The sequence below is a fragment of the Peromyscus californicus genome, unplaced genomic scaffold (genome assembly GCF_007827085.1).
Source record: "Peromyscus californicus insignis strain IS unplaced genomic scaffold, ASM782708v3 Scaffold_2__1_contigs__length_46816999, whole genome shotgun sequence".
Taxonomy (NCBI): domain Eukaryota; kingdom Metazoa; phylum Chordata; class Mammalia; order Rodentia; family Cricetidae; genus Peromyscus; species Peromyscus californicus.
In genome coordinates, this window is record NW_026294540.1 from 15,469,924 (window position 1) to 15,494,315 (window position 24,392).

The 24,392-nt window shown below is 57.2% G+C and overlaps 1 protein-coding gene across 1 annotated transcript in view; it reads right to left on the minus strand.

Annotated features, from left to right (window-relative positions):
- Ncor2 (nuclear receptor corepressor 2) overlaps positions 1–24,392 on the minus strand; it is a 164,958-nt gene that overhangs the window by 66,659 nt on the left and 73,907 nt on the right. Inside the window, 7 exon segments of the mRNA XM_052755477.1 lie at positions 284–338; positions 3,769–3,947; positions 5,698–5,788; positions 6,886–7,058; positions 10,851–10,917; positions 17,179–17,231; positions 22,203–22,259. Coding sequence (XP_052611437.1) covers positions 284–338; positions 3,769–3,947; positions 5,698–5,788; positions 6,886–7,058; positions 10,851–10,917; positions 17,179–17,231; positions 22,203–22,259 — 675 coding nt within the window.

Consider the following 24,392-nt stretch of genomic DNA (forward strand, 5'->3'; position numbering starts at 1 on the left):
TGAACTGGCATCCACCCCAGTGTGCTGGGCAAATGGCTATGCGATGCCAGTCCCCACAGCTTTCCTGGGACGCCTGGGATTGAAGCCCGAGGCTCCTCCCCATCCCGGGTGGGGCCAGCATGGCTTTCCCCCTGAGGAAGGAGGCGGAGGCAGGGAAAAAGATGGAGCTGGCCGGGGAGACAGAGGAGGGGCACGCACTCCACCCAGCGCAGATACCAGCCCTGGGGAGTGGATGGCAAGCTGGTTTAGTGCCCAGCGCTGCCAGCCAGAAACGGACACTCACCTTTCTCTCCAGGAATGAGGCGATCAGGCCAAAGTTCTTGGGGTGCTGCATGAACCTGGGGGAGGAGAAAGACAGGCGCTGAGGCCTGGCCGAGGCTGAGGGAGGCCCCACAAGACACCAGGAGCTCAAAGTGCCCGGGTGCCTGCCACCCCAGCCTGGCTTGGCGGGCGCCGCCCCACGAGATCTTCAGGGCGTGGGAAGGGCTGCGGGGCAGGGACCAGGGTCCAGGGCGTTCCTTTGAGTGACTCACTGGCTGTAATGCCTTTGAAAATACATTTGTTTGTCTTGCCGCAGGCTTCCAGGAAAAATGAGGACACGGCATTCAGCTTGCCAGTGGGGTCCCCCACCCCCCCAGATCTGCTTTTGTGTCTTTCCCCAGCTCGGTCTGAGAAGCTGGGCCTGGCCCGGCCTGGCCTAGCCCAGCCTACGCCGAGCCTGCCTGGATGAGGTCAGGCCAGCCAGGCGATAAGGCCTCCTGAGTGCTGGAGCAGAGCCTCGGATGCCCAGGAAAAGCCAAAAGTGGCTGGAGCCGCAGGGGGTGGCGGGAACTGGCGCCAAGCCACCAGCTTCCTGCGAAGGCTGAGCATTACTGGGAAAGCCGGCCAGCTGAAATGTCAGGGCCAGGCAGTCGTGGGGGTGGGGATAGGGTCAAGGCCTGCTCACACCCCAGGGGTGCTGAGTGGCGTCACTGGGCCTGTCCCCTTGTCTCCAATAACTTGCCACCACCCCGGTATCTCCCAGGGCAGAAATGGCTGCCAGCAGTATGGGGCCGGTTCCCACCAGAGCCCAGCCTGTGTTGGGCTGCCCCGCCTGGCCTCCAGGTGGCTGGGCAGCAGGCCAGAGGCCCCTCCCGGCTCCCCCCGCCAGACACTGGGGAATCCGGAAGGGCCTCTTAGCTCTTCCCAAGGAAGCCGTGGTAGCAGGGCGGCAGGATGGCGGGCTACCCTGCCAGGGCCCCGCCTACCCAGGTGGCAGGCAAGCCTGGGGCACCTACCACTCTTGCCCTGCCCCCATCCCTCCTACGGGGCTTCCCCGGGCAGTAATGAGCCCCAGGACACCAGGAATCAAAGCTGAGACACTTCAGGGCATCACCTCCTCACCATCACCAGGTCACTGGAGACAGAGTCAGACTTGATGATTCAACTTGTAAGCCAGCAACTCAAGAGGCTGAGGCAGGTGGACAGCCAGACTGGGCTACAGTGAGTTCCAAGCCAAACAGGGCAATTTGGTGAGACCTCATCTCCAAAGTATAAGAGAAAAAAATTAAACTATGTGGCTCAGAGGTAGCCTGTCCTCAGAGTGGGCACACATGAGGTCCTGGGTTCAGCCTGGCACTGAGCACTTCATGCCACTGCTGAGGGAGCATGTGCGAGGTTCTACATCTATGGTTCAACCAAGTCACAGGTCAATAAGGCTCCAAAAGGCAGTCAACCGTAGCAGCACATGCTAGGCTGTGGCTGAGGCAAGAAGTTTCAGAGTTCAAAGCCAGCCTGTGCTATATAAAGCAGCCCTGACTTAAAGGTAGGCCATAGTGGTTCATGCTGTGATCCCAGCATTCGGGAGGCTAAGCAGGAGGGTCCAGTCCAGCCCTGGCTACACAGTGAGTCTGAGGCCAGCTTGAGCTATGAGACTCTGTTGTAACCATATTTGGGGTCCCCGTGTTACTGTCCCCTAAATAACACTGAGTAACGACTGTTCATGTGAACTTACATCTGTTAATGTGACTGACCCTAAGATAAGCATGGGTCTTCGGCAAATCATCAACCGTTCACATGGTGTCCAAAGCTTTTTGTGTTGGGGCTCCTAGGATCTCCTGGGCAGAAGTGGCTGCCGGCAATACCAGTTCGGTTCCCACCAGAGCCCAGCCTCTGTTGTGCTGCCCTGCCACGGAGCCCCCACGGATACTAAGAGTACTATACGGCCATGCCCATTTTCCACAGGAGGAAACTGAGGCTGGATGGAGGCTGGCTTGTGCAGGGGCATGCTTTGGTTAAGTGGTAGAGCGCTCGCCATCAGCACCTTGGCAAGTGAGGCCTCCACAGAGACCTCAAAGACCCACTTAGTGTGGCTGCGTCTTGCATAGATACACCAGTAGACATCAGCTATGGAATTATCGGAGTAAATCACTATGCCTAAAGAACAATGGAGATTCCCCAGGAAGGTTCGGCCACACAAAACACCCCCGAACCGCTCATCCACCAAAATAGCAGGCCTGGACACACAGAGCCTCAGCCACCTCAGGACGCATGACTGCCCTCTGGCCACTGTCCTGGGTCATGTCCTACAGCACACCATAGAGAACAGGAGTCCCAGATACAAGCCCCGAAGAGCCCAAGGACAAGAGCCCCTGACCTGAGCTGCCTGTGGGAGCGGCTCCTCAGGGTACGTCCCCCGCTGACTTGTGCTGGGGACATGAGGCTCACTCTACCATCCCTCTGAGGACTTTTTGTGTTCCCACAGCCAAAGGCCACTCTGAAGACTGTCACCTGTGCCCATGCCCTGTGCGCCACCAAGCCTTGTCTGTGATCTGGGGGTGGGGCCGGCCTGTTGTACAGCACCCTTCAAAGGGCAGGTACAGCCTGACCCTAGACAACCGTTCCCCCAGCAGGCGTAAGGAAATGTTCTGAGGCAGACAAGGGCCTCTCTGGAAAGCAGGTCAGCCATTCTGCTCAACTGGTGTCTGTTACACAAGAACCTTGTTCTCACAGGCCCTCCTGGGCAACATGCCGCCGCCCCGGCTTCAGTTTCTACTTTCTTAACTCCTGTCCTGGGCCTCTCTGAGGAGGGGGCTCTGCCTCAAGGTGGAGTGTTCGTAGGACACTGTTCCAAACACCACACCATGAGACCCACCACCTCTTCTATGGTCCCCAAAAGGGGAGATGACACCACACCTCAGGTCCTCACCCTAAGCTGAAAAGCTCTTCCTTCACCCAAGAGCTCCACACTCATCTCCCCCCTGAAACTCTCACCCAGAAGCCTCCCAGAGTTTCTGTGAAACAGTCCTAGCTGTCCTGGAACTCACTCTGTAGACCAGGCTGGCCTCGAACTCGAGATCTGCCTGCCTCTGCGTCCTCATTGCTGGGATTAAAGGTGTGGCCACCACACCCAGCTGAGCTTCATCTCCTACACACCCTGTTCCTGCTGGCTGAAGCCCTGGCTTCCCCACGGTCTCTCCATTCCAGCTGGACAGCGGCACCCCGCCTCCACCATAGGCAGCTCAGTGGCCCCGCTGGGTGTGGACACCTCTCTGAGCCCATGTAGGGGGACCTGCCTGGCTCAGTGCTGTGAGGACTACGGAGGCACAAATCCATTACCTAAAGGAGACAAGGACATGCTTCCCATGGAGATAGAGGCAGAGATAGAGGCCAAGGACCCCAGTGTGCCGCTGGAGCAGGGAGGATTCTGGACAGACTTTCCCTGTGATTAGGGTGTGAGGACAGAGAAGAGGCAGGCAGGGATCCCAGGCAGCCGTGGAGGACACTCACTTCTCACGGAAGGTGTCCCGTTCCTGCTCACTCCACATGTTGGTAACCTGGCGGTCCTTGTACACCTTCATGGGGTCGTCCATGAGCCCATTCATGTTGATGAACTTGATCCTCTGCTGGTCCGCGTCATATAACATGGGCGGGATCACTGCCAGCTGACGCATCTGCTTCTCCAGATTCTGCAGGAGAGCAGAGGGTGGGGTCAGAGGGCGAGTGCAGGGCCTAGCAGGTGAGCGGCAGATGTCCCGGCCCTCGGACATTCCTGGGGGCAGCGGGGGAGATGATGATGATGATGATGAATTAAAAGCCAGCAGTGGCTGGCGCTGGGGAGGATTTAGAGGTGTGGGACAGCGGGAAGGCAGAGCTGTAAATTTAGTCCAGAGCAGGAGGCCTCATCTGCAGCAGGAGAGGCCATGAAGGCAGTGTAATAAAACACTGTGAGGGCAGGGACAGGGCACAGCCCAGCCCGGCTCCACGCACTCATGGGATGGCACATGTCTGGTTCAGAGCCAAGAATCCAGGGCATAGCACAGGGCATTCAGAGGGCCTAGCCACCTTCCTGCCTAGCCCTCACAACCAAGACTTTCCATCATCCCCTGGGGACTCGGCCTGCCCTGCCCTTCTGTGGCTGCCTCGCCCGGCCATGTTAGGGAAATTCCGCTGACTGCCAAGTGTCTCCTGACCAGCACTTTCTGGTTCTGACCCAGACTCTGCCTCCAGCCTCGCTCTGGTAATGGCTCCCCCAAGGGGAGCGTGTGTGGTTAGGACCCAGGGAAGAGTCCAATGCATAGGTGGACAGAGCCACCTTCGTCCTGCTTACAGAGGAAATGAAAGCCACGTCCATATCCTAATGCTGATGGAGCCGCCACATCGGCGGGACAGGTATTGAACCCAGCCACATGTTCGCCAGCCAAGATGGCCCCATGGCTGCAGCTGGTGGCTTTTCGAGTTCTGCTTTCTGTCCACAAGAGGAGGGGAGGTTTTCCAGCAGAACTATGGCAAAAGGACGTCACTCCAAGGCCAGGCATGGGGGGTGCTACATTGCGGTGGGGTGCAGGCCCCGAGCTGGTCAGGCTGCTAGGTGCTTGGGGCTGTCAGTGTGCACAAGAAAACAACGTAAGCAGCCAATACCGGGTGCACGCCCAGCTCTGGATGGAGAGGGACTCAGCCCAGAGAACAGCTCTAACGGTCGCTCCACAGCCACAAAGGTGTCCCTGGCTGCTCTGTCCAGCACCCCGTCTTGGTTTCCATGTAAACAGCCTCAAGGGGTTCGAGGGAAAAGGGATGCTACAGCCACTTCTAGCTGTGGGCAGAGCTACTGGGAAGGAAGCAAGGGTCCCGGCACCCGGCATGCTGGGTCCACTGTGGTGCTGGCCATGGGGACAAATGTCACACTGGACACCTGGCCCACAGACCAGAAAGGGACAGGCCCAAATAGCCCCTCACTAGGGAGGGATGAGCATCTCTTCTGCTTCATGGCCTTCTCTGGCTGCGATGGTGACAACAGGTTGGGGTCACCAATACTGGCACTGGTGTCTAGGTGTCCCTGGGAGGACCCAAGGGACAACAGGCTAGGACGGTCCTCAGCTGGCCCCACCTGACCCCACTGATGGGCTCGCCTGCCAGTTCTGCCAAGGGCAGACAGCATGAGAATTGGTGACCTTCCCCAGCTCTGTCCTGCCAGGCCACCTTCCACAGTTTGCTGGGATCTCTGCACTGTGGGGACAGGCATGGCCACTGGTTGTTGGTGTGCCCACAACACCCCACACTGGGTCTGACCCATGTCCACCACCAGCCTCTGGACTGAAAGCATCAGGGTAGCTTCCTTTCCTGCTGGCACCTGCCTGCTGTGACATGGAACACACGTAAGGGACATGAAGAGGGACATGAAGAAGCAATGTGTTGCCTATGGCGTCACAGTGGACTCACCTCCTGCTCAGACAAGCCATCAATGATCTCGGAGACCTCATGTTCACTGCGGGCAGCCGACATGGAGAGCCCGCTGCCTCGCTGGCCCACCCTGCTGAAGACCAGAGGGACACAGTCAGGATCAGCCGTCCTACTGAGAGGCTAGGCCGGGTCTGTGGGGCAGAACATTCTAGAGGTGAATGGGGAGGGGGAGGTCAGGGCTAGGCCTCCCACCCCACATCTGATCACAGGCTTGGAGTCCAGAGAGGCTGGGGGGCCCTCGCGAATGCCAATCCCTGAGGTGACGGGGTAGCAGTCCATCTCCTGTGAATCACTCTAACAAGGTACAGAGACCCACCAGGAACCCAGTGTTGCCTCCAGCCTGAGGGTCAGGCGCAGGTCTCTGGGCCTCAGGTCAGCTCCTGAAACCCATGTTGCTCTGGGTCGGGGAGACAGGCCTGAGGAGCCTGACCATACCTGCCTAGCTTCATCTGTTGAGAACAGCCCGCCAAGGTTTCTGCCCTTGTGGCCACAGTGGGGACAGGCACCCACCTTGGAGCTGGGTGAAGCCATCACCCACACAACCCCAGCCCCAGCTGAGTCTCACTCAGCAGCTTCAGGGGGTGTGGGATGGAAGGAGAAGGGACAGAGTGTCTGGGCCCATCAGGTACTAAGGGTCCCTAGCTCTAAGGATGAAGCCCTGTGATGCCACTCTGTGACACAGGCCACCACCACATGGACCAGCGCATCACTGACCTCCACACACACTCCCCCCTGCATGTGTTCTAACGCAGGCTCATCTCTTCACCCTCACCCCTGCATATCCTCATCCCTGCATGCACTATCCACTGTGGAGGAGCGCTTACTTCTGCACGCGCCCCTGCGTGTGTTCTTTTACATGGGCTCACTCTTACACTCTGCCCTCACTTCCACATGCATGCACCCCTGCATGTGTTCTCTGATATGGGCTCATCTCTTCACCCTCACCCCTGCATGCACCATCCACTGTGGAACCTTTACTTCTGCACGCACCCCTGCATGTGTTCTCTGACATGGGCTCACTCTTGCACCCTGCCCTCACCTCTGTGCCCTCACTTCCGCATGCAAGTGCCCCTGCATGTGTTCTCTCTAGCATGGGCTCATCTCTTCACCCTCACCCCTGCGCATCCTCACCCCTGCATGCACCATCCACTGTGGAGGAGCCCTTACTTCTGCATGCGCTCCTGCAGCTCCCGCTGCTTGCGGATCTCCGGGAACTGTTTCTCGTAGTACTCCCGCACCTTGCTCTCCTTGGCCCTCCTCCGCGGATTGTTCTCAATGCGTTCTACCTTCTTCTCCCATGCCTCCATGAGCTGGTCATAGCGCTGGCAGAAGCGCTGTTCCTGTGGGGCATGGCCAGAGGGCGGCACGCTGGTGAGGGCCAGAGCCTGCCCACCGTACTCACACGGACAGTCGGGAGACAGACGGGAGCAGACTTACTCCGTCAGTCACAGAGCCCATGGCCCCTGGGAAGTCATGGGTGCCCCATGGATGCTATGGCCTCTCCTTCCCCAGAGCCACGTCTCCTCTGCAGGGGGCTCATCCGACTTGGAAGCCACCAGCCCCTCCAAGTTATTCTCTCAGTCACACAACCAAATGAGAAACAGCCCTGGACCAAGAAGCTGGGGCTCATGCCCTCTGCTCACACCAGCCGCCATGGACATGGTACAACAGATCAAGCCGGGTACCACCACTTCAGGAAGTTGTCCTGGGCAACATGGCTTTGTAGAGCTCTTGTGGCCCAGGAAAGGAATCCCCAGGGAGCATCCGCTTTCTAGGCAGTTCCTCGTCCCTGGTCTCTGGAGTGGCTACACTCCCCAAACCCTAGCAGACATTGGAGAGAAGGTTCTGCCCTCCTCTGCAGGATGAGGAAGTCCCCCTCCCTGTCTAACCACCGAGGTGCCTGCTGCATATCTCCCAACCAGTCAGAGCACAGCCACATGCCCTCTGCATATCCAAGGAGACCATTTCAAAACCCCACCTCTAGCAGCCACAGGAGGGCAGGAGACGTGGTCATAGAATACCCCGGCCATGTTCTTGCGCCCTGATACTGCCAGGGTGTGCTTAACCTCTGACCCAGAGCACCCCGTGCCTGTGGTTCAACAAGAGGTGAACAATTATCAGGGGTGTGGGACCCCAGCTGAGGAAACAGGGGCGGACACTACCGGTCCAGCCGAAGCCTCCTGGCTCCCACCCAGAGGCCCAGGGGAAGAACACTTAGAACACTCTAAGACCAGAAGATGGAGACAGCAGAGGGCACCAGAGCTGACGGTGTTGGTCAGCTGCCCCACTAAGGGCCTGGGCTGTCCCATCCATACCTTGCAGACAAACAGAGCCCCAAGACCTCAAGAATACCCACATACTCCACAGCCCCAGGCACCAGCACAAAACCCCAAGCAGCTCCCCAGGAAGAGGCTCTGTCTAGATAGGACAGTCCCTCCCCAGGTCTAACTACAATGTGGCCTGCTATAATCTGTGTCTGCATCTACTGGGTGGTGTGTGCACCTGGTCCAGAGGGGCCAGGATCCACTGACTGCCACTGTCCAGGGACACTGCTCACAGGGAGTGGGGGCTTGGCCAGGGGAAGAGGCAGACCTCTTTCCGTCAGCCCCCGCTGGGTGGAAACAGGTCTCCAGCACACTTGGCCCTGCACGAAGGAGTGAGGCAGGCTCCTCTCTGGGTAGCACCAAGAACTCCCAGGGACTGGCCCCAGCCCTGGGGTCCAACTCATGATGAGGCGAGTGGGGTGGCCCATGGCTCAGTCTCTCCAGGCCTTGCGGGAAAATGAGAAAGCTCTTCGCCAAACTGCAGCATGGAGGCCTTCCCTCCCTAAGGCAGGCCAGCTGGGCTGCAGAGCCTCCCGGCTCAGAGGCTCTCCCCTCACCTCTAAAAAGCACTTCCCTTCTCCTCACAGCCCCTGGAGCGATGGAGAATTTCTTTATGACCCTAAGCCCACTCCAAAATCTCCTCCACTTCACTGGCTCCTTCCAGGAGCTGTGGGGACCTCTGACTTGGGACATCAGACAAGGCTAAGGCTGGAAGCTCAGGGCTGTGGGTGGCATTCAGGGGTGACAGAATGGGGTGGCAGGATTGTAGGGGGTTGAGCGGACTCCCAAGCCTGCCTTCTCCTCACCCAATAGCAGCAAGGGCCTTTGCTCCTGTGGTCTGAGCACGGTGATCCCGGAGCTGACCAGCATGGTCTTAGGGTGTGGGTAATTTCATCACTACACTGTTACCCTTCTCTGTGGCTGAGAAGCCTGACGGTGCACAACATGGTCTACACTAACAGCGTGTTTATCAATTGTGCCCCGTGCTGAGGATGAACCTAACAGTCCTCTATAGAATGCCTTGAGCTGGCTCCTGCCCCGGGTCCTCTGTACCTGCCATGCCCTCGCTCAGCAAAAGATATGCACATGACTAGCTTGCCCTTTCTCGCTCTCTCTATCTTGGCATGGCCACCCCTCCTCTGCTGCCCGGCACCCCTTCCCCTCCCGAGCTTATCTGAAACCTCGTTTTCTGCCCCCCAAATTCAGGGCAAGAGCTGCCTACCCAGGAGGGTCTGAACACAGACTCGGGAAGCAGGCAGCCAGGTGCCAACCCAGACCTTACTACTTCTCAGCTGTGTGGCATGGGGCACGTGACCTAACCTCCCTGTCTCAGTTTCTCCGCCTAAAATACGGGGCTGGGTAGACAAACCCACCTCATGGGACGACACGCACTGCTGAGGGAAAACTGCTGGAGTGCAACGCTGTGCCTAAAACTCCGTTCCCGAAGCCCATGCCCACGCAACTTGAACCACCACACACAGTGGGCATTCCGTGACCACAGCTGAAGGCACCTAACTAGTAACCACCCTCCATCTTTCCACCCACAATTTGGACTCAAGCATCATCACCCCAGTTCAATGTAAGTAGCGCTTAGTTGCCACCTTCTGTTTACTACATACCCGCAGGTTCTAGGCGCCACTGAGCAGCCCTGCCATCCCAGTACCAGTAGTACCAGTAGTACCAGGCTGGCGTGACTGAGAAAGGAGGCGGGGACCATCTTGCGGCCCCATCTTGCAGGTGAGCAGAGCCTGTGAAGTCAGCCTGCACCCTGCCTGCCTTCTCTGCTCTCCTCAGTTAGCCACCCCTGCCCCCGCCCCCCGGGCTGTCTCCCAGCAGCCCCCAGTTTGAGTGGAATGGATGACACCAGTCAAAGCCTGACACTGGTTCAGAGCTGGTATGGGCTCATGCCTAACCAGAGCCCTCATGCAGAGCCCAGGCAGGGTGACGTTCCCTGGACTCAGGACCACAGGGCAGACACTGTGCGGACATCCTGAGGCAGGAAGCTGAAGGCTGTCGGCCCCACAAACTACTTAGCAACACAGCTCCAGGGTGATGGCAGGGTGTCACTCCCACCCTGGTAGCTGGGGTGACGACAGAGACCTGGCCTCCATCCCTCAGCCCTGGTCTCCCTGGGTCAAAGCGCAGCTGCTCAGGGTCCCTCACAGGGCTCGCCCTGCTTCAGGAAGCAGGACCACCGCCCACCACCACAGACCAGGGGCCCTGCTGCTTTCCAATGGCTGCTTTTTCCAGAAGCCTGGACCTGGCTGGGGAAGGGGAGGCTCGTTTCTCAGGGCCCTGCCGCCTCCATCTCTCCCTAAAGCCGCCCTGGGCACAAAAGCCCGTGACAGGCATTTATAGAGTGAATTCAAGACTCCCTTCTTAAGCTTCAGGAGCTCCCCCATCCCAAGGCCTGGGAAAGGGGGTCAGGAGCCCCACCCAAAGCCCCAGCCACCACAGCAGCTGTCGCCTCGATGGCTCATCCACAGCATTCTTCCATGACCCAGACGTCCATCCCAACAGCTGCAGAGTCAACAGGGACCTCAGGGTCTGGCTAGCATGGCCTGAAGAGGCCCTGACTCTCAGATGGCCGTGGGGGCACGGGACCTCATCCATGGGGGCACCAACGGAAGAGAGGGGACAGGGATGCGCCTTGAAGAACGGCAGAATGGAAGCGGAACTCACCCACTGCTTGCCCATGGTGTTGAGGGCACAGAAGACCTATTGATTTCCTATGGCATGCAGGAGACGGGGTGAGAAGGACTCACCCACTGCTTGCACGTGACATGGAAGGGACAAGACGAGACTCACCCACTGCTTGCGCGCGTGGTTCCTTCGCTTGAAGTATAGGATCAGCTTCTTCCGCATCGCCTGGTTTCTGGGGAGCATAGACAGGGGTCAAGATGGCAGTTCTCAGCAGGAGCCTGAACTGACCAGCACGGGTCCCTGGTCAGATGGGAGCCCACTCCCCCGACTTTTCCCAGAGCCCAGCTTGCCCCACAGAGCTCCCGGTACTCTCTCCCCATCCCTTCAGCCCCGACATTTGCCAACCTGCTCCATCCTCATCCTGCTGAGACGCAGCCGCGGGTACCAACCAACCAAGCTCAACCCCTGAGCCCCTTGCTACCCGGACAAGGCATGTGGCCTGGGGACCCTGTCCTATGAGCAGCTAAAGGTATCGAGGGGTCTCCAACTCAGGGTAGACAGCCAGGCTCCACTCAGCACAGAGCAAGCAGCTTGACCACACAGGCCACAAGGTTCTGTAAGTGCTACTGAGGAAAAGGGTGGGGAATTCTGAGAGGAGGAGAGAAAAAGGGCGGGGACGTGGGGTGAGGGACAGGGAGAGAGAAACCGGGGGAAGAAGAGAGCAGAGAGCAGATTTACCTCAGAATGGACACAGATTTGGAAAACGGAGGGGGAGGGTAGACAAAAGACACAGGCAGGCAGGAGCGTTCAGACAGGAAAGGAGCAGAAATCCTGAGGCAAGACACAGCAGCTATAGGATACGGGACTCCATGGACCCCACCCCACCCCACCCCTGAGCAACAGACACCTCAATACCCTCCTACTCCCTCCAACCATGAAACACAGAGCCAGGTGCCGAGAACAGCCTCTGGGCCCTGTGAGAGACACAGACAGGCCTTGGGGAACCGAACTCTGCCTCTCCAACCTGACCTCATAGCTACATCACGTTTCTGGCGAGGGATCCCCAACTTCCCCATATTGCCAGCATGTCCCCAGTCCACCATTGCTGGGAGTCGCCTTGGAATGAGAGTCTGGAGGTCCCATGCCTGTGACCTCTGTGACCGCAGATGTGGCTTGGTGGGTCGAGTGCTAGCCTAGCAAACACAAAGCTCTGGGTTCTATCCCCAGCATCACACGAAAACGGGAGCGGTGGTCCACAGTGGGGAGGTAGAGGCAGAAGGACCCAAAGTTCAATTACACTCCACTGTATAGAGAGTCTGAGGAGATTCTGGGCCGAGGGGAAGTAAGGGCAAAGGGGCCAAGCGGTGGGAGGGTAGGTGGGGGACACGCAGTCACCTCCTATCAGAAGAATGGAGCTAACACCAATCCTGATGCACTGGTGTACAAAAAAACAGAAACTTCAGCGGAGAGACAAGGGGAAGACTTCCGCGAATAGACCAGGAAATCGGCCGGCCGACTGGAAACAGACACGAATTGGAGCTGAGGGGAGCTGAGGGGAGCTGAGGGGAGCTGGGCTCCAGGGCATGAAGGGCAAGATGAGGTTCAGGGAGGGTCTGGCCCCAGCTGTGCCAGGGAACAGTAAGATGGAGCCCCAGAAGTCCATACCTACTGTGGCAAAGAAGATCAGCCTAGTCTCCTTGTGGACAAAGCAATGTGACTGTCTGAGGTTGCCAGGCCAGGGACATATGGATTGAATCTCTCAAGGACTTGGCTGTCTGACCCTGGAGAAAATTTTTGGCACCTCCACAGCAAGACCAGAGACATATTCTCAGGAAACTGAGTTCTGATCAACTGTAACCTGAGATGGATGGTGGGCCGGATACAGGGAAAGAAAGAACCTCCTTCTAGGCCTGAGGGACCTGAGGACCAAGGCTGCCTGCTGGCAGAGATGGAGTAGGTACACAAAGCCGGTAGCTTGGAAATAACAGGAGGCTGCTAACCCAGGCTGGGTGGTGGCTGTCCAGCCCCATCTGGTGCTTTGAGACTTGTCTGTCATCCAGCCATGGACACTCCTGATGGTCCTGCAGTGTCCGGCGGGCTCCTGCACTGCCCTCCTCCAGCACGCCCTGAGGGCTGCCTGCCCTCGCCCCTAAGGCCAGATCCCCAGTACAGGTGGCGGGTTCCCTGGCATTAGCTGGGCAGCCGCTGACACTTTCCAGGGCAAGGCAGAGGAAGTGAGCGGCGTACAGGTGACCTCCACAGGTCTGCAATCACCCACACCAGGAAGCCAAGCATGAAATTAACTTGAAAGTCATGGCCAGGCATGCAGGCAGCGAAATTAAAATGACAGGGGCCAGGTCCCCAGGGAAGGGAGACTTCCCACCTCAGCAATTACAGCCGACAGCCAAGGCGCAGTGGCAGCTCGGCTCCCTGGGTGGCAGAGCTCCCCACCGACCCCTGGATCCTCACTGTCCTTGTCACAGCTGTCACACTCCACGTGAGTACTGAGCTTGCCCACCTCTCCCACTTCAAGTGGCGACTCGTTCACGGCTGTCTCCCAGGGACAGATATACAGACACACGTTTGGGGAATGAGGACTGGATGAATGAGGAGTATCTACTATCTCTATGGTCAGGGACTCAGGACAACAAAACTCCCAGCACCCTGCCCACACGCAGGGTACAGATGTGGGGTACTTGGGTGGGGGTGTTGACTCAGTGGGCCCTCAGTGGCCCCAGGGCTAGTCCCACCTTACAGAGGGTGAGAGAGAAGTCCTGCTCTGCAGCACTCACAGTGCAGATCTTGGCCAGTGATGGCCCAAAGTCTCCTGCCTGCCACATGACAAACTAAAGACACCAGACCCATGGCACTCTTGGATCGCATACCTCCCGGTGGTGGGCCGCTCACCACCTCCACCAGCAGCTCTGACAACATTGTTTTATGCAGGGTTTGTTTGTTTGTCCAGCTCTCGCTAGGCAGCCCAGGCTAGCCTCAACCTCATTTCTTACAGTCACAGCCTCCTGAGTGCTGGGACCACAGGCACACCCCCAACCTGACATCACTCAAGAGTCTCCACAGTGATGTGACTCCAAAGGTCCTGGCTCCACCTTCAGGGAATTCTCATTTCCCCTAGTGACCCCCCACCCCAAGGAGCTGAGCGTACTAGATCTTCCTCACCTAATTAGGCAGTAGCCCCAAAGGCCCTCAGGCCTCAGCAAGGGCCTTATCCCTGCAGGCCTGGGAGTTCCTGACACTTCACCTGGGTCACACAGCTACTGCCTTCCAAGCAGCTTCCGGGGCCTGAGCCTCTTCATGTCACGGAGCATGCCACCCAGAGGCCCTCTGGGAATGGTCTCAGTCTAGAGGAAACCACCCACACCTTCAGAGCTAGGACTCTGCATCCCACCCCGGGACACAGATAGAAGCCAGTGGGTCAGCCCAGCCCCCATCTGTGAGAACTATCCAGACAGGGAAGGGGCACACAGAAGACTAGAGGCGTCCTTGACCAGGTAGAAATGAAGAGACAACAAGATTCTCGAGTGATGCTGCACTGTTTGACCCATGCTGACCAGCTCACACCTCAGAGGCCAAGTAAAAGTCTTTCCAACTTTAAAGGGTGAACGGTATGCAAACTCTGTCCAAAAGCTGCTTAAAAAAAAAAAAAAAAAAGCGCCGAGTGATGGTGACACACACCTGTAATCCCAGCACTCAGGAGGTAGAGGCAGGAGGATCTCTGAGTTCAAGACCAGCCTGGTCTACAGAGTGAGTTCCACAACAGCCAGGGGCTACACAGATTAACTCTTGTCTCAAAAATACAACAACAAAAAGCAAACAAACAAGAGAAAAAAAAAGGAACAGATGCCAGGACCCCTGTGTCCCAGCTCCAGGTTTCACTGTCCCTCTGACTCAACCACAGTCATACCTGGGCAGCAGGAATGGAGTCAAGAGCTTCCAAAGGAACCAATGGCCACAGCTGAAGTCTCTTGGTCCCCAGTAAGTAATGGCACTGTTTTCCCAGTCAAAAGGTGGCTTTGTGTTATCACATGTTGCCCAGCCCTGGCCTGGAAACCATGGACCCCATGCCCTAACCCTCCATACCTCACCGCCCATAGCTCTTCAGGGCTTTCCCACGGTGTCCCAGGCCCTTTCTCCCAGTGGCCACCAGAGTGAACCTGAAGAGAAACTCCCAGCACAGCACGTCCCACACTAAAGGCCGCGTCTTTGCAGCCGGTGACCAGGCCGGAAGGACAAGCAGCCGCCTCCGGGGCCTGACTGGTCCTGCCTGGGGCTGCGGCAGTCGTCTGCAATCACTCAGCACAGCCATGGGACCTTTGCACCGCTGGTCTCCTCTGCCTGGGATGTTCCACGAGGCCCAGCAGCTGCAGTCTTGAGCCAGCACGTCCTGCCCCAGGTCTCTGGCCAGAGTCCCTTCCCCCACCCACCTCCTGTCACTCCGTTTACTCTCAGGACTTCTTTACAGAGAAGGGCTATGTAGATTTAGCAGGGCAACGTTGAGCCGGGCAACAGTGGCCGTGCCGTTAATGGTGCCTACAACAAGCCCCGGCGCTCTAAGCATGAAGCAGCTCATAATGCACTCATGTATGAACTTGCTAAACAGGAAACTGACTGTCCATTTACAAAAGCTCACGCCCTCAGAGCTGTATTTAAGACCTAACAGCTAGAATTGTCCGGCTGGGTGGTCGCCCCAACCAGTGTAGACTCAAGACCAGAGCACCTCCCTCCTCTTTGTTCGTTTTGTCTTTACATGTTTGGTTGTTTGTTTAAAGCTACTGGGGTCTTACTGTGTAGCCCTGGCTACTTTTTACTCACCAACCTCCTACCTCTGCCTTCAGAGCACTGGACCCACAGGCCTACGCCACCACGCCCAGACAGATCCAGTGTCTAATAGAGTCATAGGGCATCAAAGAAACCAATTCCATTTCTATCCTGGTAAGTGGAGTAACAGCTTAGCTATGGCCAACGTCACCTCCACTGCCCAGGGCACATACCTCTACGGCTTGGATCCATGGCTGTTTCTCTAACCTGGAACATCCCATGACTCTCCCTACGAACATCACTTTGTTTAAGCAATAAAAGCTTTACAAAATCACTGGCCTATTACGTGATCATCAGCTGCCTGAGCTACATATGGCAGCACATCCTGGAATCCCCAGAACTCAGGAGGATCCAGGCTAGCCAGGGCCACCCACTGAGACCTTGTCCCCACACATGTAAGAAACCCACCCCACAAGTGTCAGGGGCATGAAAGTTGGGCTGGACAGGCCTCACGTGAGTAGAGATTTTCTTTCTTACTGAACCCCTTACTTTTCTCTGATGCTCACTATAACCAGAGCAAGGAATAGGCCCATAGTGTCTAAAGCCCACGGGGTGAGGCAAGGACCTGGTAACATCAGCGAGTGAATGAGCGAGCGAGCGAATAAGTGAATGAATGAATGTCCCCAGTAGCCAGGCTTGGTGGCACATGCCCCATGACCCTAGAGCAAGTGTGACAAGGCCCTCCAATAGCCTGTCCCCCCCGCCTTTCCGCAGCCCCTTTCCCCATGGAGACAAGCCAGAGAGAAGGACCCCGGGCCCTGGGCAGTGAAGAGACCACAACCAACAGAGGCAGCCATGGCAGCAGCTGGGCCCAACACCACAGTGCTGGGGCAAGGCCGGGGGAGTAAGCGTCAGTAAGCATGGAAAGATACTCCAGGACACACAAGAGGGTGGCGGGGGGTGACCACACACAACTCCAGAAGCCATACAGGGGCCTCCTAGAGCCCAGCATCAGTGACACTTGAGAACCAAGAGGGACACTGGCTTCCAGGACACTGACCAGATCGCTATATCGTCCACCAAGCCACACACAAAGGCCACCAACCAATACCTATGCGCACCCACAGTGGCAAACTCAACTATTCCAACCATCCATCCCTAACACCCTCACCCTCAGCCTTCCCCACACCTAATACACCACCCATGTGCTCCAGGCATTTCTGCCTTTGGTTTCTGGATGGTGATGTCTCTTCCACAGCCCACTGATGTGAGCTACTCCTATTAAAGCATCCCGGGAAGCAGGCCACCTTCCAGCAGTTCCACCCTCCACCCCACCCCCACAGCAGAAGGACACCAGCCTCAGACCCCAGCACAGCCTGGCATCCCCGGCTGCACCTCACTGGATGGTGCCTAAGAGACATTATCTCCTCCCTGCCTCCATCTGGGGAAAGGCCCATCACTGAGACATAGCTCGTGAAGCCTCTGGAAGCTGCTTCGGACACCGAGTGGGCTCCACAGCGGTCCACAGCTAACCCTCTGCCCAGCCTGTCTCCTGACACTATGGCCTCCTGCCTCCAGTCTCTGTTCCCAATCTGCCACTCCCTCTGCCCCAGGCCTGCTCTGAGCCCAGCTTGGCTCATCCGGGGACTTCCGCCCAGACTGCCACCGGTCTCCCGATCCCCAGGACTGGGTTAACCCCACTGCAGCAGTGACTCACATTTTGATGTTTTCATGGTACTGGCGTGTGTCGGATGGCTGGTTGTACAGAGGCTGCAGGGGAAAGAGAGAAGTATGTCAGAGACGGATGGGGTGGGTGACAGGTAGCACAGTGTCACCAGCCAGAACCCACACCACGCACCCTCAGCCCCAGCACCTACAGCACTAGCACCACTAGCTGTCTGCTGGCTGAATAATCAGGGACACAGAGGACCTGGCCAGGAAAAGGCTGGAACTGCTATAGGGCCAGGCCCCATCCTAGGCAAAGTAGTTTATCTGCAAGATGCTTGGAGATGGCTTGGCATCTAGATCACCATGGAAACCCACAGCCCTAGTGCTAACAAGGCCTTTTCCCTGGACCACAAAGAGCATAACAAACCAAGAGTGGGAAGCTGCGGGCAGCGGGTGGCAGGCACAGACAGACACACAGACTCTGCAGAGCCCAGCTACAACTGTCAAGAAGTGACCTCTCCCCACTGGCCTGCAGCAGGCCACCGAGGCCTCTCCTCTGGACAGAAGCAGCTGGCCTGAGATGCCAGATGCCCAAGAATCCTGGGTCGTGTACACAAGTGTGCACAGTGAGTGTCCACAGTGGTAGCAGACGGAAATCGGAGAAATGTCTGCCTTGTAAGGAACAAGGGTGGGCCTCGGGCTGAAGACACCACAGACTCCCTCAGCAGGGACCCACAAGCCAGGGCCACCTACATGGGAGAACGGAGCTTCAGAGCACAGCAAGGACAGTGGGCGGTCATGGGTCAGAAGCTGCACCAATGGTCTGTGTCCTCCATGTAATGGCTTCCTCTGTCCAAGGTACAGACCTTACACAGCCTGCTGGAGGGACATGGAGAGGCCACAGATGGAGCAGGGACCCACCCACTATCTCTCAGAGGTCTCGGCTGGCTTCCAGATTGTAGAGACAAGGCCACAGGCGTCTAGCTCCTGAGCCAGGTGCTCTGACACAGAGTGGTTGCTCACGTTGCAATTGCAACCCACTGCACAGATGGGAAGCTTGAGACCGGTGGCAAAACATGCCCACAGCCTGAACTCCACCCCATTCCCCTTGGCTGTATCCGGTTCCTGCCTCCTTCTGTGCCCTTTCCTTACTATACACCCACACCTATAAGAGCCCTGTGATGTCCTGGGCCCCTGGGCAAGGTAGAGACACACGAGGCTATGCGGGAGAATTTCCACAGGTGGCAGACACAGCACTCGACCAGTGTGGGAACCACACCAGCCTCCTGCCCCTGATAGGCCTCTACTGCTCAGAGGTGAGGCAGGTCACCTGCAGCCAGGCTGGCATCATGGGCACCAGTTCTCGCACCCCATGGCGACTCACCAGGGGCCCAGACAGACTCAGCTGTTCTCCTGGTGACAAGAGGCCATGGACCAGCACCTCATATGGGCGCACAGCCTGAAATGAGGAAGCATCCCTAGCCTAGGAGGGGAAGAATGGATAAGGCAACAAGAAGACCAGCAGTCAGAGTCACTGCAGAACTGCCCTAGTGGGGAGGAGGGGTCTGACACTACTGAATGAAGAAGGTTGTAAGACCACGTCTCAGGAGTCAGGGGCCCTATGAAGATGCTCTTTCCTGGCACTCAGGGAAGCATCATTTGAGCCGTTGTGTTCCCCGGATGCCATTAAAACAAACGTCAGTGTGAATGACCTCAGACTCCAGAGACAGATAAGCCTGGATTTCCTCATCTAGAAAATGGGTACAGAGCAGAGGAGCCACCTCACAGGATGTGCGAATAGCCCAGAACATTCCAGATGCACTGACAGGTTTGCCATTGTTTGGTTTTAAAGATGGAGAAAAGCCCTACTGGGACAGGAAGGGGTGGAGGCCACGATCACTGACCCCAGCACGGGGCAGTGAGCAAAACATGTTCCCAGCGTGAGAGGACAAAGGGAACACCCACACCCGAGAGGGCAGCAGGGGACAGACCCCAACCCACCTTCCAGGGAGTAGGGACAACACTGGGGCCCTAGGCACTGAGGGGCTCTGCTGCCCCAATGAACACCTTGTAGGGAAACCGTTACGGGGACTCAGCACTGGGTGACCACCCTGAGGCCATCTTCACAGGGGCCGAGGACTAGACCTGGGGAGGGACAGGGACACCCGGTGGCTTGCACTCTGCTGCAGTGAGGGCGTGACTGCCCTCCCCATTAAAGACAAATGGTTACAGCTGCACATTGGAGCCCTGGGCAGCTGTGGTCGTGGGCACCCTTTCAGCCTGGCTACAAGCCAGCTTTGGTGTGACCAAGCTTGTAAGAGATGGAGTGACAGCCCAGCCCCAGGGACACTGAGCTCTCAGAATAACGCCTCAGAGCAGGAAGGAAGCAACTGACTCAGAGCTGTGCAGAACAGAGGCCCCAGCATCCTGGCCCCAGCATCCCACCTGGCCAGCCTGGTCCCTGCCCAGCACAGGGCCCTCTTGGGACACACTGGGCCATGGGGGTCACGTACACAATGCCTACGTAGATCTCCAAACTATACCCTGGCTCTCAAGGCAGAATCTCTGAAGCCTCCACCTCCCTTTCTTTCTCCCTCTGGGCACACGGGGCAAGATGGTCACTATTTTGTCTCTGCTATGCCAAGGTTTCCAGAGGCACTCAGTAGCTGAAGAGGAACCTGACTGTCCTGGTTAACCTTAATTGTCAACCTGACATCACCTAGTGTCATCTGAGAGGAAAACCTGGACTGAGGAACTGCCTAGATCAAACTGGCCTACAGGTATGTCTGGGGGTGGGAGGGATTGTCTTGGCTGTTAATTGATGCAGAAGGGCCAACCGACTGTGGGCCGTATCATTCCCTAGGCAAGTGGTCCTGGGTTGTATAAGGAAGATAGCTAAGCATAAACTTGTGAGAAAGCCAAAAAGAATGGTCCTCCATGGTTTCTGCTTCAAGTTCCTACCTGAGTCCCTGCCCTGGCTTCCCTCAATGAAGGACTGTGACATAGAAGCTGAAATAAACCTTTCCCTAAGCTGCTTTTGGTCCAAGTGTTTTATCACAGAACTAGAATTCACGGTGGCCCAGTGACCAAAGCCCAGTCAGCAGCCCCCAGGCAGGTGTAGTACAATGTCAGCCCTGCATACACGCGGCAGCCATTTGAAGACCTGGCCGCCCTCACAGCTGGCACGCTCCTTCCCTTGTCTCTCTGTGTGATGCTGGGTAAAGCACCACCCTTCCTGAGCCTCTTCTAGAAAATGAGGAAGGTGGCGATACCCAGAGATCCGGCACAGCAAGGGCCCATCAGCAGGTGCACCCTCGCCTCTTCACAGGCCACTGACCTCCTCCCCCAACTCAGTCCAGATACCAAAACCTCCAGGGACCAGCTGCTGTGAGTATCTATCTCAAACAACAGACATTCCTTTCTCCCAAGGGCAAAGAGGTCATGGCACTCCCCTTTCTGATTATGTCCTCAGGCCTGACACACAGACAGACAGACAGACAGACACACACACACACACACACACACACACACACACACACACACACACACACACACACACACACACACACACACACCTGGCCCCCGAAATCTATCTAGAAATAAAGAGGAAAGAACCTTGAGTCTGGACAGAATGGAAGAAAAAGGAAACAGAGCCAAGACACACTCACTAGTGGGAATATTCAATGGGGCAGCCACCTTAGAAACTAGCCAGGAACTTCCGTAGGCGAGAAAAACACCACAGACGCCAGCTATTCTACTCCTAGGCAGAAACTCAAGAAGGACAAATGCGACTTGCTCCAGCTCTTGTCAGTGTGGCTTTATTCCCAGTAGACAAAAGCCAAGGCCACCCAGTGTCATCAGCTGAGAATGGGAAGAAAAAATGCAGTCCAGAAACAATGGAATATGATGCAGTCCTGAAAAGGGACGAAGCTACCAAGACAGGCAGCCATGTAGGAGAACAGGGAGCACAGGATGCTGGAGGTGGCCACCCGATGCTGGGGGCGGGCGCCCGATGCTGGGGGCGGGCGCCCGATGCTGGGGGCAGGGTGAGGCAGAAAGGAGAGAGAACAAAAGGCCACGGGCTGCATGGCTCCATTCAGAGGAACTATCCAGAAGGACCAAGAGCAGCGACACAGGGCTCCTTCAGACCATGGTATCCCAGGCAGAGAAAGGCTGAGCTGTGCAGTGGGAGGTACGACTCAATGATAGTGTATGAAGGAAGCGAGAGCCCCCAGTGGTGGAAAAGCAGCCCTGCCCAGGTCCCAGGGGCAGGAAGGGGTCAGAGAGCCCACCACAGGCAGTACAGGAGCTCAGTGCCCATCTGTCCGCCCCAGGTTCTCTGGGAACAGGCGGTGTTAGAGTGAACCATGGACCCAGCCAGGAGGTCCCCGCTCCACAGCCTTCAGCAAGCACACAGTGCCCAGGACTCATCTATTCCCCAAGATGTAAAGATGCACACACTCCAGACCCACATCCATCCTGTGTACCAATGGGCCAGCAACACCCACCGCCTGCAGCCGATATGATCCAATGCTGCATCATTGGTGCAGGTTTGGGCAGTGGGGGAGGGGGACCTTCTGCACCACCCACTCCAGCAGTTCCCCTAAGGCCACAGCTGCTTCCCACCCTGCTGTGACACAGTTGAGCCCAGCAGGACGATGATAATGATCATTACGGTTGTGGCCACCCTTCCCACCCCGGCAGGCACTGTCCCAGGCAGAAGCACTGAGCAGTCAAGAGTCCTACAGAGGGTTACATGGCCATCAAGCTCAAAGAAGGGAATCCAGACCAGTCAACCGTGGGGTGGACTCTCCTGTGGGGCTAGAGCAGTGGGCAGGCTTCAGAGGCAGGGACAGGCTCACAGCCCAGCGGCCAGAGTTATCAGCCATCATCCTTATCAGGAGGTGTTGCTTCCTGCCTCCCCCTGGGGACAGTGCCTGGCAGTACATGACTTCCCCCACCTCCTCCTCCTCCTCCCACTCCTCCTCCCACTCCTCCTCCACCCAACACCTGCTGCCGGACGACGACCTCATTCCTCCACCCTCCCACCCTGCCCAGCCAAGCCTGGCTCACCAGCTCCACCTGGGGCCCCAGACCTTCCAGGATCCGATGCGCGGCCTCTGCTTTCTTCTGCGGGGCAAAGAGAAGGGTGGAATTAAAAGCGGACTCGGAGCAGACTGGTACCAGCGCCTCCAGGATGAGAGTGAAGCCCAATCTGCACGGAGGACCCCAGTCGACCCTGCAGGAGTCCCTGGTCCCTCCCAGGTTGGCGCTAGCTAGGATGTCTGACCATGGCTAACCAGGCTACAGCCTCACCCGCTACCTTCTGCCGGGCTTGGATGCCTCGGGCGTCTGCTGACCTCAGAGCCAGTGCAGGCGAAGGGGATCACGGAGCCGTCTAGGATCCCGTCTCACAATAGAGTGACTATTTCTGGCCTCCGTCCCCTCCCTTCACAAACCCAGGACTCATTAGGAAAACAGAAGCGTGCTGCAGAGGGCCCCATGGCTGTGGGGGCGCCCCTCAATAGGCTGGACCTCATCCTCTCAGGCCAACACATGAAGACAACATTGTGCCTCCGTCTGGCTGGCTGCCCAGACTGGGACCACCAGGCCCGACTCACAGGAAGCAGGAGGTGAAGGGGGGCACAGGGACTGGAATGGGGGACACAGAAGCCGCTGGAGAAGCCTGAACCCATGTGCCAGAAAGCAGGGTGACCAGGTAGGCGCTGAAGACAATTCAGGATTCCACAGAAGTTACCATCATTACTCAAGAGCAGCACCCCTGCAGAGCCAGACAACCTCAACGCACCCACACCCAGCAGGGGCAGTGGATTGTGTGTGGGCTTAGGCTGGCAACCAGACTGACCTCTGCCTAGAGCTAGGGCCATGGCACCCCACTTTTGGATCCTTTGTGCCGAGCAAGGACCCTGAGACCAACAGCATGATGGCGTGGCCAGGGCACAAGATCGGGGCCAAGGTCACACTGATACAACTATGGTATCTGTGTTTTGTGTTCAGGTAAAAGGGGCGGTGCCAAACACACAGGGGCCTCCAGGAATGTGTCTCACACAGCTGGAGCAGGGTCTTGGGTCTGGGGGTTCCAGGACCCTGTGCCCCGCAAACCATACCCACTAAGGTGGCCAGACCCACAGCCTGTATGAGGATGTGCTGCAAGGCCTCAGTAGCAAGTCTGCTGTCCCTCCTCGGGGACAGGGGACACCCCAGGAAAGGTGGATGGAAACCCAGAGGCAGTGACTGTGGCAGCCTACTCCCTCTCATACATACACTCCCCACCCCACCCCCACACACTCCTTCCCTCACCATCTTCTGCCACCCTGGGAGCTGAAGCTGCCATCCCCCCAGCTAAGATGGCTGGGGGCCCTGCTCTCCTGAGGCCCCGCTGATCCCCAGACACCCCAGATTTAGCCACTTCTGGCCCTCACACTTCTTTCCTGCTTGTCATGCTGTCCCAGAGTCCTGCCAGGCTCCCCCACCCAGAGAGGTCTCAACGTCCCCAAATCCCTGAGACTAACCATCCCCTCCTAACCTAGGCTGCCTGGTCTGCCCGCACACTAGACAGCGACAGCCATGGGGCCTCCGGGGAGGGCCTGCCAGGCTGAGGGAGCCCACAGAGGTTTCCTAGTGAGATCTGAGCTTGCTTTACCAGCACGGCTGTGTAAGAAAATGACTGGACCACAGGCCTGGGTATCAGGTGTTTGGAAGGGTCTACACTTGGTTGTATCTAGCAAGGGCGGAGGGGGGGGGGTGTCTTTTTGCCTTGTCTCTTGGCATTGTTATAAAAAGCCCTTTTGAATAAAGTTCTGGGCAGTGGGTTTGGACGCAGGCCCTCCCGAGGCTATCCTGTGTTTCTGTCTTTCCTCTCATTGTCTAGATATCTCTATCTAAATCTTTACCACTTCTCCCTGCTCAAGAGTACCCTGATCCTAAAAGTGGGGGCTGGTCCCCCACACCAGGCTCACCTCCCTGAACAGGACACAGAAGGCAAGGCGGCAGCCTCATCCACCAGGCTTAACTGAGCCCCGCACACCTGCTCCACAACAGGACCACAGGGCTCTTAGTGGACCTACAGTCTAAGAACTTTAAGATTCATGCTACATACAGTGACTTGTCCTCCTAGGTCACCTCCGAGCCGGGCTCCCCAGCTGCCCCACCACATTGGCACACAACAGGCACTTGGCCACCATACTAACACCAGCCCTGGCATACAGCAAACACTATTATCTCTCATCCTGATGTGGAGAC